The sequence below is a fragment of the Rhinichthys klamathensis genome, unplaced genomic scaffold, assembly GCF_029890125.1.
Source record: "Rhinichthys klamathensis goyatoka isolate OS25496 unplaced genomic scaffold, OSU_Roscu_1.1 h1tg000444l_1, whole genome shotgun sequence".
NCBI lineage: Eukaryota > Metazoa > Chordata > Actinopteri > Cypriniformes > Leuciscidae > Rhinichthys > Rhinichthys klamathensis.
In genome coordinates, this window is record NW_026606939.1 from 42,746 (window position 1) to 56,187 (window position 13,442).

A 13,442-nucleotide genomic window follows, 5' to 3' on the forward strand; every position below is an offset into this window, starting at 1 on the left:
CATTCGTAAATATACGAGTAAATATGAGAGTGATTTGCACGTAAAGAGACCTTCCCGAAAACTCATCTCCTGATTCACAAATACTTCGTAAACGCCAGATGTGAGAGTGAAATGTGTGTGTGTGTTAATGAATTCCAATCAGTCGTAAATGGGACGCGCGTGCGCGCTCATTCTCAATTACCATAAATCCCGCCCATTAAATCCGACTGACAACTATATATGGGCATCGTATTATGACATGAATGCGAATGAAAAAAAAATTCTCAGATGCAGAAATTGAAGTTTTATTATCAGAAGTTCATTCAAAACGCCACATTTTATTTTCAAGCATACATAGTGGCGTATCGGGTCCTAAAAAAAGGAAGCTTGGCAGCATATTACAGATGCAGTTACTGGAGTTTCATCTGTTAATCGAACAGTCCCAGAAGTGAGAAGAAAATGGTTCGACATTAAGCTTGAGAGCAAAAAAACAAATTAGTTCACTTCGGAAAAATAGTATTCAAACTGGAGAAGGACCACCATCGCAGATGCTATTACCGGCTCTCATAATAAGAAAAACCGTATGTAATTACTATATATAATATTTTTTCAAAATGCTGTGCAAATATGTAGCTACCCGATTAAGGTGAATTAAAATGCAGCCTTAGTTATTAATGAGCAAAACGTTCGGGTGTTAAGCTCACTATTTACGCATGGCTGTGAGCAGGTGTAGATTTCTTGTGTACCAACTAACATTTGGAAAATACGAACATTTTAATGAATCCGAAAATTTACGCCAGAACCACTTTACACACGATTTACACAAAAATTCGTTCTGCTCGTGTTTCATGAATGAGATCCATTGTGTGTACACATTTTTGTCCAAAAAAAAAAAAACCACTCTTTACAATTTTACTAATTTCCATGAGTTTTCCAAGCATGTAATTTCTCCTAATATTGCCAGGTTTTGCATGACTATGGGAATAAAGTGGGAAAAGATGAGTCCTTTTGGAGGAACAAACCCTTTACCAACTTCCTGTTGGAACAGGAAATACGTCAACAGAGGAAAGCAAATTGCACTCATGAATACAGTACAAGTCATTTAAAAACATATTCAGCCTTGTTCAAAAACACATTATTGTTTTTTAGTACATTAATTATTAAATGACCAGCCTTAAACCTGTAATCCAGGTGGGTGAATTATAAAACATGTAGAGCGAGACGAGCAGAGATAGTTCAGGCCCCAACACGCCCATATAAAAATGTCCTGCTAGATGTGATTCACATTTCAAGCATTTTTTCCCATATGAACTGCGTCATTCCTTCAAAAGCCTGCCGATCCCTCTTTCTGGAAAAGTCTTGTTACCTGAAGTGTAGGAAAAGCAGACTTTATAGTGAGATATCCATCAGCAGAGCAGATGTCTGGCAGTCCAATGTCTGTGGTCTTGATATTTTTCTTTCAGACGCTTTGCAGAAGAACATGCTGTCATGCTCTCTTTAGCAGCTTGATAACATGGCTGGATCCTCGTCGCTTGTGCAAAATCAAAACAGCGCAGTTGTGTCCGCTCCACACAGTTCAACACCATCCACGCCTCTCCCACAGGCAGCGGTTCAAAGTTCAAGAGCTTGTCATGTGATAATTCCAGACTCTTCTGAAATAAAACACACCAAAGTCCCTCAGAGCTCCACACCGATCTGAAGTGCTTTCAATTTCCATGCGCAGTGAAACTCAGGCGGGACAATAGTAGCAGAACCTGATCCCCTGGCCGTCTGCCCCTATGGCATCTGCTCAGCAACTCATGCAAAGAAACAAAGCCGACGGGTTGGAGAGCATTCCAGGAGACATGGGGGAAGATCGCACTCGTGGGATGTTCATAACTAAACAGAGTTACGCAATGGTGATCCACAAACATCCTTATAGCAGTGGCACATCACGTTACACAAACAAAGGTTATGTTTGGAACAGCATACAACCATACTACACCATATAGTGCCGTATATATATAGTATGTATACTGTGAACAATATGCAAATTTTCTAGGGATGCACCAATAAGAAAACTTAGCATGATCTTTATAATTGAAAAGCAGATAATTGTAAGCCTTAATCCAAATTTTTATATTTTTGAGAGCCTGATCACCATTAAAAGCCATGTCTCAAGCACTTCAACATAAATCAAACATATACAGTACTGTAGCGATCAAGTTTTAAAATTAATTGGGCTATATAAAGAATCAAAATGCATGTGCCATGGATAAATAAATTGGAATAGCCTATTCAAGTACAATGTAATTATTTGAATTAAACTATATTGTTGATGAATATTATATTACAAAAATAAAAAATAAAAGTGCAAGTTATAATCAATAATGCATCACAGTTTTTGAAAAAGAAACATCTAAAATGAATATTACGGTTTCAAATAACAGCACTGCTGAAGCTGAAGAGCCGAATGAACACCGGGAAACTGAAGTTAGCGGGTTAATTAACTCAACAAAACACATCCTATATGAGATTAATCAGATATTTATACAACATAAACATAATATTACAACTTGTATCTGCACAAAATAACACAAATGAACTACGTGCTGGTCAGAATATGTAATCTATACCAATATGGTGGCCGATATATCATGCATCCTTAATTTTCTGTATGCTACTTTTTGTCTTTAGTATAAAATTGAGTGAAAATACAAAAATAACCATAATTTATATTATATCTAGATGCAATTTGCTACATTTAAATTGCATAAAATTGATGCACTTGCATAATACTCAAGTGGTGACAATGTAATATGTGTATATAATTTATATATACACATATTTTGTGTGTATATACACAGTTACACACACACACACACACATACAGAAACAAAGCTAGACACTTGCTATAAAATATGGATGCAAAAAGAAAAATTCAAAAAGCCAAGGCAAATTGAGCTATTTCTGATTCTTGAATCTGAAGTTTATAACGTTCATAATAGCAACATCTCCCACTAAAGCAGTGTGAAGCTTCAGGCACAGTGTCTTATGAGTGTGTGTTTATGTAATCCAGAGATGAGTCACAGTAACTCTCCGGTTCCAAGCCTGCAGCCACACACACGCCATTGTTTGAGATTTTTGTTTCAATATGGCAGTCATGGGCTCACTGATAATTCATGAAGACTTGCCGATATCAACAGATCCACAGAAAACACTCTGAATTTGATTGAGAAGTATTTTGTTTTTATCCTCCAGGACTGAAGATTAAAACAAGTGTCATTTCAATTATTGGCAAGAGCAGACTGACGTGCAAAATTTCCAACCACAATTTGTTCTTTACATTCCATTTAATGAAACGAATTAGAAACTAGTAATCCTTATGCGTAGCACCACATATCTAGCTCATGGAGAAATTGAAATGTAATTGAAATAATGAATATTAGGGCTGTCAAACGATTATTCACGATTAATCGCATCCAAAATAAAAGTTTGTATTTACATAATATATGTGTGTGTACTGTGTATAATTATTTTGTATATAAATGCACACACGTATATATTTAAGAAAAATATGTTATTTATATATAAAATGTTTATATTTATATAAAATATACATTATATATAGGCTACATCCTATATATATGCAAATATTTCTTAAATACACATGCATGTTTGGGTATTTATGTATTAAAAATAATTATACAGTACACACACATATATTATGTAAACACAAACTTTTATTTTGGATGCGATTCATCGCGATTAATAGTTTTATCTAATAAATATACATTTAGTCTATAATCCACTCCATCAGCTATTGATCAACCAAATCAGTCATACACACACACGGTTTTAAGTGAACTGCACTTTTATGAATGTCAACAACCACCAATTGGAATATATTTGATGTGTATTATCCAGCATCGAAAAGCAGGAGTTTGGGGCGATGAGATTAATACAGAAATAGAAACCAAGCGATCAACAAATGAAAATAATGTGGCTGGTTGGGACAAAAGGAGGTAGGATTCACCACTGGCTCATTAATAATGATTTAGCATAATAATATAGGCTAGCTTTTAGGGCTGGGTATCGATTCAGATGTTCAAATTCGATTCGATTTACAAGCTCGATTCGATTTCGATTCTCGATTTGATTTCGATTCTCGATTCGACTATAATGAATATAGATGTAATACAAATCTCAGTCTAAATATCAGTTTTCATTTTTTAGACAATTGTTTATTACATTGATCTCACCTAAATGTTTGTTTTTACAATGGGGTAATTTTTTTGTTAAGAGTTTATGCAACACATAGAAGCTTGATTTCAATCTTTGAATTAAATTGAAAAAAGTAGCACAAATAAATACAATAGAATAGGCCTAAAGACACCAATAAAGAGACATAAAAAGAAAAGTTTTTGGGTTGGTCAGAAATACTACAGAAACTGCATAAAGTAATCCAATGTAAAATAACACTGGATAGTCTTTTAGTCCTGACTGAATTAAATACACAGGCTATTAATTCTGATTCCTTACAATTAATGCAATATTATGTTGTTTTGACAACAAAATTAATGACAGACACATAATATGGCTGCGTTCACTTTAAGAACTAGTGCACGGATCCATTACTGTTTCATTATACTGTCTGTCACACACGTTTTATGCTTATTTAAGACATAACCGACTGTCTTTACGAGGTTACTCACCAAGACCAGAGTTTTGACATCATTTTGCGTGTTTTTAACTGTTAAAGCGATATAGTCCACGAAAAAGAACTTTTGTTACTGGCGAGCTGTTTGTGGGGCGGATTTAGGCTTTACTGTATGTGCACGCAATGAAAAACACGCGCGAGTGCGTGAGCACAGGATAGTTTAAAATTGCTTGAATGTTTAAACTGGCAAAACTTAAAAAAGACGTGAAAATGATAAACGTTAGTTACGATGCAATGCTGGCCCGATTGTGCAAGTGAATCATGTCCCGACTCCTAAACACGAGTGTGTATCGACGCCTGCAGCGCTTGACGCTTGCCTTGTGCAGAGAGAGAAGACGCAACACGCGAGCCCTGAATATGGAAAAAATCGATTCGTGGTCGTTGAGAATCGATTTTGAATCGACCACATTTTAAAAAACAATTAAACGAAAAATCGATTTTTTTGCCCAGCCCTACTAGCTTTTACATCAGGATGACAGTGAAAGACGACTGTACAGAATAGCTTTTGCAGAAATTAAACAACTCACAAGGAAACCAATAAAGTGTGATTGGCAGATTAGAAATCCATTACAAATTCACTATGAGTAACCTGGAAACAATGTCCCAGATCTGGTTGTGGTGTTATGCTGAAATCTGTGATCAATTATAGTGGGAAAGAAAATGGTGAGAGTTCACCCAGTGGAGGAAACGGGACATCCCTGTCCAGTAATACACTCTCTCGCCCTCCAGATGGAAAATAAAAACGATCAGCAGCAACCCAGCCCTCGATGACGATCACATCTCTGTCGTTTCCCCTCCTTCAATAAATCTATCTATCTATCTATCTATCTATCTATCTATCTATCTATCTATCTATCTATCTATCTATCTATCTATCTATCTATCTATCTATCTATCTATCTATCTATCTCCCTACTCACAGAGCAACAATATAAATCAATCTGAAAGTGGCTAGATGAACATTAAGTGGAAAGAGTGAAGGCTGAGAAACTCTTATATCTTAAGCAGATGTCTTTTGTCGACTTGCTGGAAAGAATTTCAGCAGGCTAGTGGTGAGATATGATTTCTCAGGCTGCCTTTTTGACCTCACTCGCAACACAAACATCAAGTAAAAGCCCTGGCTACAAACACGAATCCCAGGACTGCATCTTCTAATAAACAGAAGAGCGCACAGACACATGCCGCTAACCCCGAACATGCATCTCTGGTCGTGCAGGGCTCCAGAGGCAAGAACTCAACAACTAGACGCGTGTGGCGTCTAAAAATACCTCAAACTGGATGTGAACATGCGGCTGGGTCGAGAGCTTGGGCCAAGGAGCTCCACTGCAGAAAAAAACACATCTCTTCGGCCTAGCATACACATAACACATTATAGACTTCTATAATTCAATTTAGGCTGCATAGTTTAGATCAGCCGGAACTGGGAACAATCCCCACAAATCCTGATGTACTTGTTAGATCATAAGAAGGCTGGCATCTATGCTAATATTAGTATCTCTGTTTATCCGAGGTTTACCGCAGTCCACCGGATCCACATCTGATGCAGGACCTGCGCCTACACACGATGACAACTAGGGCTGGGTATTGAAACAAATTTCACAATTCGATTCACAAGCTTGCAATTCAATTCGATGCAATATTGATTATTTTGGATATTAGGTACAATACACGGCAAATTTTCTCAAGGAAAATAAATGCTGTAAACTATGGGAGTCAGTTGTAGCCTACTAGGCTTCATTAGCCTATAATATTGGTAATTATACTGATTTGTATACAAACACTTAACTTACACTTTTATTTTATAATAATAAAGTTATATGATAAACATTTAAATGGTGGCTGTCATAAAAACTTGGCAGATTTATTCAAACATGCATTAAATATTGAATATGTCATATGGTGCATATATTTAACAAATGCTCCTCTTTAGAGTTAATTTTTCTAGCTGACTAACGAGTTTATGGTCACTGAATATGGTTTTTCTGAGGTAAATGTGACGTTACATGACATTGTTTACAAGTTGTTTTACTGTCGTCTTTCCGCGGTTGAAACACTGATTGAGTGATTCCATGTGACATGATACGGATTTCGATAAGTTGTACTCTATCTTTTAACACACTTTCAGATGCTCAATCATGTTTATTTCGCGCTGTAACTGGTATTATTAAAGGGATACTCCACTTTTTTTGGAAATAGGCTCATTTTACAACTCCCCCAGAGTTAAACTGTTGAGTTTTACCGTTTTTGAATCCATTCAGCCGATCTCAGGTTCTGGCGGTACCACTTTTAGCATAGCTTAGCATACATCATTGAAGTGGACAAGACCACTAGCATTTCTAAAAGAAAAATGACCAAAGAGTTTCGATATTTTTCCTATTTAAAACTTGACTCTTCTGTAGTTACATCGTGCACTAAGACCGACGGAAAATGTAAAGTTGCGATTTTCTAGGCTGATATGGCTAGGAACTATACTCTCATTCCTGCGTAATAATCAAGAAACTTTACAGCCGTACCATGAGAGCAGCAGGCGTAATGATATGACGCAGCGCCTGGAAATAGGCCACCTTCCGTCAACACAACGGAACTATTTCCAGGCGCTGCGTCATATCATTACGCCTGCTGCTCTCATGGTACGGCTGTAAAGTTTCTTGATTATTGAGACACACAAAATGCAGGTGGTACTCCAAGAGAGGTTTGAGAACCACTGACATGGAACATTTTATATTTTATCATACGTTATATACAACAACAACAACAAAAAAATCTAAAACTCGGAAGCTGACCCCACTAACAAACTAGTAAATTATTAACCGACCAGTCAACAATCACTGACCCATCCCTAACAGAGCAGGAGTTAAAGAAAAGAAAAGAGGTTCAGTCATTAACACATCGAGCCACAGGGAGGATTTACAGACACTGTCTGCCAGCAGCGAGACTCAAGGTGTGTGGTCCCACATCCCTGTGTTTATGGAGTTTAGAAAAAGTAAAGATCTCTAAGATTTCCCTGTCAGCTTTATTATTCAGCAAGCACTTCCACGCTAAACGAGGAGATGCATGAAATCTTTTAAAGCTCCAGAAATGCCCACAGTACACACCTTGTTTCCACGTGAGTTGGTTTAACAGGTCCTGCCAGCACTGGAGGCCACAGGGAAGCATTCAATGGGAGAGCCATCTGCTCCACGGATGCCTTCCGTTAAACGATTTTTATAGCCGATGATACATGCACAGTCAAACATAGCATTCATACGGTGGTAGGAAATCCCTTCCGTCAACAGGACCATCAATATCCCTCTTCATGAATATAATAAACACCAGCCATGCCGAGCATCAGATTACTAACTAGACGACTGTTTGGCTCTGCACCCTGGATGGCAGTTCAATAAATGGCTTTGAACTAAATGAAGAAAATGCAGGTGAAACGTAAAGTTGGTGCACATGGCTGGTGTACACCTAGATTTCAATGAAATAAAACCTGTGTGGATTTGGTGACACTCAGACTAATGCTGTCGAAATGGAACGGGGAGCAGATGGAGGCGGATGAGACCCACGAGACCCCCGCGGAGCCTGTGCTCATCTCTCGTCTCAGACATTCGTGCAGCATCACACAAATCCAATCAAAAATCAATAACTGGCCGGGTCACAGTGAGTCATGCACAAAATAAAATTGAGGCAAAAAATATCACCTTTTTGCAAGCTATGATTACAATTTGATGAACAATGTGCTTTTAAATCAATAACATGCACTGTATATATAAAAAAAAAGACTGAAAAAATGCTACGGTAAAAACCTGTTTATTGGTAAACAGCAAGTCCCCTTAAAGGGGTACTTCAGGATTTAGCATTAAGCTTTGTATCAGTAGAAAACCAGTAGTATTTTCGAATTACCGTGCTCCCGTCGTCATTTTGCGTCATCGGAGGATTTTTGTGCAAGAGCCTAAAGACTACAGCCAGTGTTCAGCATGTTTTCTCCACGCCCATATGGAGCGGGATCTCACTCACAGAATGTAAAGAGTGTCAGCCATCTTTCTGTAGAAGCTAAGCTAACAGGCTCTTGCCTCTTGGTCTGTGTAGAAAGTTTGTATAGTAGGCTGCGCTACACACAGCCTACGACGTAGCTACAGCGGGAGGTTGACGCAGAAGTATAAATTGGGCTTTACTATATACGGTGAAAAACTAGAATAGATCTAATGGGGAAATTTAATTTCATGCAATTTTACAGTCAAATACTGTTACCGTATTTTCCGCACTATAAGGCGCACTTAAAAGCCTTTAATTTTCTCAAAAAACGACAGTGCGCCTTATAATCCGGAGCGCCTTATATATGGATGGTGAACACACGTTCACCAAGACGGGGAGACAGCGCCGGGCGACTTACGCCATAATCTGCCAATGGATCGTGGATGCCTGGGCTGATATATCAGTCTCAACTGTGATCCGAGCTTTCACGAAGGCAGGAATAATCTCTTTATCCAGCCGGCTCACATACCCGTATTTACTTCCTGTTTTCGGCCGAAGTCCACAGTAGTTGATTGTCGAGTTCGCGCGCGATCAAACCTCCTCCGTGTCTTCAACATCTGATTCGGATGAACTATCCATTTGAGCCGATATTCTCAGAACACCACACAGCACCGTCATCGGCTGACAGCTGACAGTCCGAGTCTCCACTGTTGCTTAGTTACCAATGATCGCGCGCACTCGACAATCGCCTACTGTGGACTTCGACCGAAAACAGGAAGAAAATACGGGTATGTGAGTTGGCTGAATAAACATAATTTTTATTCATATCTTTCACATTTACTGCAGTCAGATTCACCGTGTTCACTCACATGGCTGTGCACTTGTAATGACACATTAAGGTTGTTAAGAGGCTAAAAGCAGGTTTAAAACTTGTCCCGTTTAAGTCAACAGGGTGCACATTTTAAAAAGAGGATAACACAGTGTAGGCAACACCGGTTTTTGTCGTTGTTATCTGTACTGACAGCACTCCAAATTTACAAAAAATGAGCTCAATGTTAAAATTGACCAGAGTTTTCCTTTAACGTTTGAACAACGTTACCATGGGAGTGAACGGAGTTGTCAGAACGCTTAATAAAGTTTGACTTCATCTGACTGTTTTGTTGACATTTGTTGACATCTAGTGGATGCATAACGCAAACCCAGTCAAACGTTTGACTGCAGTATCTTATGCGCCTTATAATCCGGTGCGCCCTATATATGAAAAATGTTCTAAAATAGGTCATTCATTGAAGGTGCGCCTTATAATCCGGTGCGCCGTATAGTGCGGAAAATACGGTAAATGTACAGTTTTTGGAAGTGAAAAAGAAAAAGTCATTTTTAAAACTCATAAATTGACATTCCCAGTATACTCTGTGACAGCTCTCATTTAATGGCTTTTCAGTGAAATAACTGTTTTCATTTTTTTCTTATCAGTAATGTACATGAAGTTTATAAAAAAGAACAACAAAGCAAAAGTAAACCTATAGTTCTTACACAGCATCGCACAGACATTTTATGAACTAAAAACTAAGTGACTGTTAGTCCAAATCATTTCGATGCCATAGATGCTGTAATTGGACCTTACGCTGAATTTCATTTGGCATATTCTGCTAAACCAAAAGACTTAATGGAAAGGCACAGAGCATCATTGTGTCATGTGGTTAGATTATATATGTAAATACTTGCGTTTGCTAAATAACCAAGAAAATAAACATAGGAAATGACAACAACCACAGAACCAAAACCAGCATAAAAGCCAAGATCTGATCCACCACTAATTCCCGTCATTCAACATTTGGCAACTAGCAGTCCAACTAACAGCCCACATGTCATTTCCTCTGAACAAGCACAGGCAAATCTTGTTTTGGTCAACTGAATCAGTATAATCAGCAGCTGTAAGCCTCAGTTGTCAGAGATTTTATCACATTCTGTGCATGTTTTTACAAATGATAAAGCTGGTAAGCACGAGCTACCTTAATGACAATAACACACCAGGTTGAGCGAATGACAGATAGAAGATAAACATATTAACATATTAAAAATATTCAAACAGGACTTACTCTGATCGCCGCCGACCTTCCATGCCATCTGGTAAGAAGAGCTTGATGGTCGACACTATACAGCCATGAGTGACTAAAAAGAACAAGAGAAAACCAGGTACATAAATTAGTGTTTTATGACAACAGTGGTCGTACAAAAAAAGACATGCAAATGATTATTTTCATAAGAATTTAAAGAAAGGTACAGGTTATCCCAAACATAAATAGGCCATAAAAATGTTTATAACAAGCTCTAATATGAGGTCATCCAAGAAGCATGTATTAAAGTCTATCAGCTTTAAAAATGAGTGTGTTTATGATCAGCAAAAACATCCAGAGAAGATTTCCTGGCGTTCTGATGAGACGAAGCCAACTTGTGCCGCAACAATGCTAAGAATTAAACACACAACACCCAAATGTGACTTAAAACAAGTTTCCAAACTAAACTGGAAGCTAATTTTAATACCTTGCCATTTAAAATACAGCGCTCCTAACAGGTTTTCTCATTCTTATGTACTTTCGTTCTGCTATTAAGTAATGTATGCTTACATTCGTTTTAAAAGGGTAAGTTACTTTGCATTTGTATCTGATTGTGAAAGCGTCCCATTGCATGTACTTAAGTTGCAACACATCCAGAAAAGCAATCAACCAGCACTCTTGGGTTTCAAAATTACATCTCTGCCATTGCAGAATCTTTAAAAAGTGCAGTTTGTAACAGTTGCATTTGTGTCAAAGACTTCAACTTTCAATCGAAGGTGTCCTCTTTTACACTACCAAGAAACAGAGCCCCCAAATTAACACTCTACAAGTCATTTGTAGAAGTGTTATTGACATTATGCCAGAGCTGCCTTGGTCACAGTCTGCCATTGTCTGTGATGCTTGAATATTAATAAAAACAACCATTATAGTAATAAAAAAAAAAATCATTTATATGAAATGTTTTGTTTTTCACAAATTCTGTGTTGTGAATTTTCCAGTAATCAAATGAAGACAAAATATTTAATTGATCTTTTATATGAAATTAAAACTTTTTTGTCAAACAACATGCGGCACAACTGAGCTTTATACTGTTAAAATGACAACATAGAAGGAAAAGTGTGATTATTCCTTAAAAAAAATCTTTTTTGATAATTTATTATTAGTGTTAGTATTATATTATAATTAAAGTGCGATTATTCAGTAAAAAAAATTTTTTTGATCATTTATTATTAGTTAGTATTAATATTAAATTGAGATATCTAAATTCTACTGTACAACAGTAATATATTATCAAGTTTACTTTTATTTTGATGGGTTGTGGTGAAGACATTTGAGTTTCTGTGTTAATGATGTAACGATAGTTTTTCTTAAATGAAACCGTAAAATGCTGATGAATTCAGTGACTCTCAGAGCGGCTCTGGAAATGCATTCATGTTCTCATGTAGTGAGACTGCAGAGGCTGAAAAAAATAGCGAACGTCACGCATGCTTCAGTGTGTGTGTGTGTGTGTGTGTGTGTGGTAAACGAAACCGGGCGTCTTTCGTATTTATAGGATTCGTATTTAAATAGTTTTACTCTCGCACCCAGATGCGTTCTCAGGTACCGAAATTTGGCACAGATTGATTTAATGTACCACTAATGCAAACAGGCTTTCCTCACCTTTCCGGGTATTCTCGGTCACATCCACCCCAAACTGAATGATGTCACCGGAGAGCACCTCGCAGGGAGGGCTCTCCTCCGACCCCCGGCTCAGACGCTGGCTGTTGATGAAGGTGCCATTGCTGCTTTTGGTGTCCTGGAGATAGAACTGTAAACAGAGGAGAGACGGAAAGATTACAGATGCGATCAGATATAGCACTAGACTGAAAGTGTGCAGAACAAATGTGCAAGACGAAAGAGAGCAATAGTTAAAAAAGAGGAAGTGCTCGAGCTAAAGAGGTGAAACCATTTAATGCAATGCACAGAGAGGTCGACAGGTTCATCATTACAATACAGATTATAAACACATTTTTAAGGCAGTAGCAAAACTTAAACTATCATTTAACTAGATAGGTAATAATACACGTATTACCACAGTTAAAAAAAAAAAAAATTGTTTTAGGTAATTGAAATAAAGCTGAAATAAAATAAAATTAAATGGAAAAACACTGAAATTAGTTGAAATAAAAACAGAAATAAGTTGAATTAATTAAAGCTATACAATATATTTAAAAGAGAGTCCTTAAATATTAAAAAGTCAAAAGCACATAACATACAATTATTAAAACTTACATTTAAAATGAAAACTGTAAATATAAAAATAAGAGGTGGTTCAAAATATTAAATGCTATTAAAAAAACTGAAATAAGATTCAGTACTTCAATTACTAAATATAAATGTAAGCTTTAATATTTGTAAGAAAAACTAAAGACAAAAACACATAATAAAATCTAAATAAAAGCTAATTCAAAATATGAATAAATACTAAAATAACATAGAAATTATACTAAAATACCACTGTATCACCCATCTGACAAATGTAATTACTTACTACTCCTGTGATCAAAGTTGACCCAAAGGCAATGAAAAGTATCCTCTATACACATTAGTTACAGATTTGCTTTGGCTGCTTAAAATAACCAATAATAGCTAGGAAATCGTACAACATCCCTGATCGGCTACACGCATACTAAACACAAGCATCGAGGGCACTGGAGACCTGGCTTTATGCCCATAATTTTCACCAGGGTAATTGTTTCATGTACTCTGTT

The 13,442-nt window shown here is 37.0% G+C and overlaps 1 protein-coding gene across 6 annotated transcripts in view; it reads right to left on the reverse strand.

Annotated features, from left to right (window-relative positions):
• Positions 1–13,442, reverse strand: part of slmapa (sarcolemma associated protein a) — a 69,915-nt gene that overhangs the window by 34,339 nt on the left and 22,134 nt on the right. For 5 of the 6 annotated variants that reach the window (XM_056236318.1, XM_056236313.1, XM_056236315.1 and 2 more), the window contains exons 2-3: positions 12,352–12,499; positions 10,735–10,807 (exon numbers count right to left, since the gene is read on the reverse strand). In XM_056236318.1, coding sequence (XP_056092293.1) covers positions 10,735–10,807; positions 12,352–12,499 — 221 coding nt within the window. Of the gene's footprint in view, positions 1–1,345; positions 1,705–10,734; positions 10,808–12,351; positions 12,500–13,442 lie in introns of those variants that run through there. The other variant, XM_056236319.1, reaches the window with a different exon arrangement.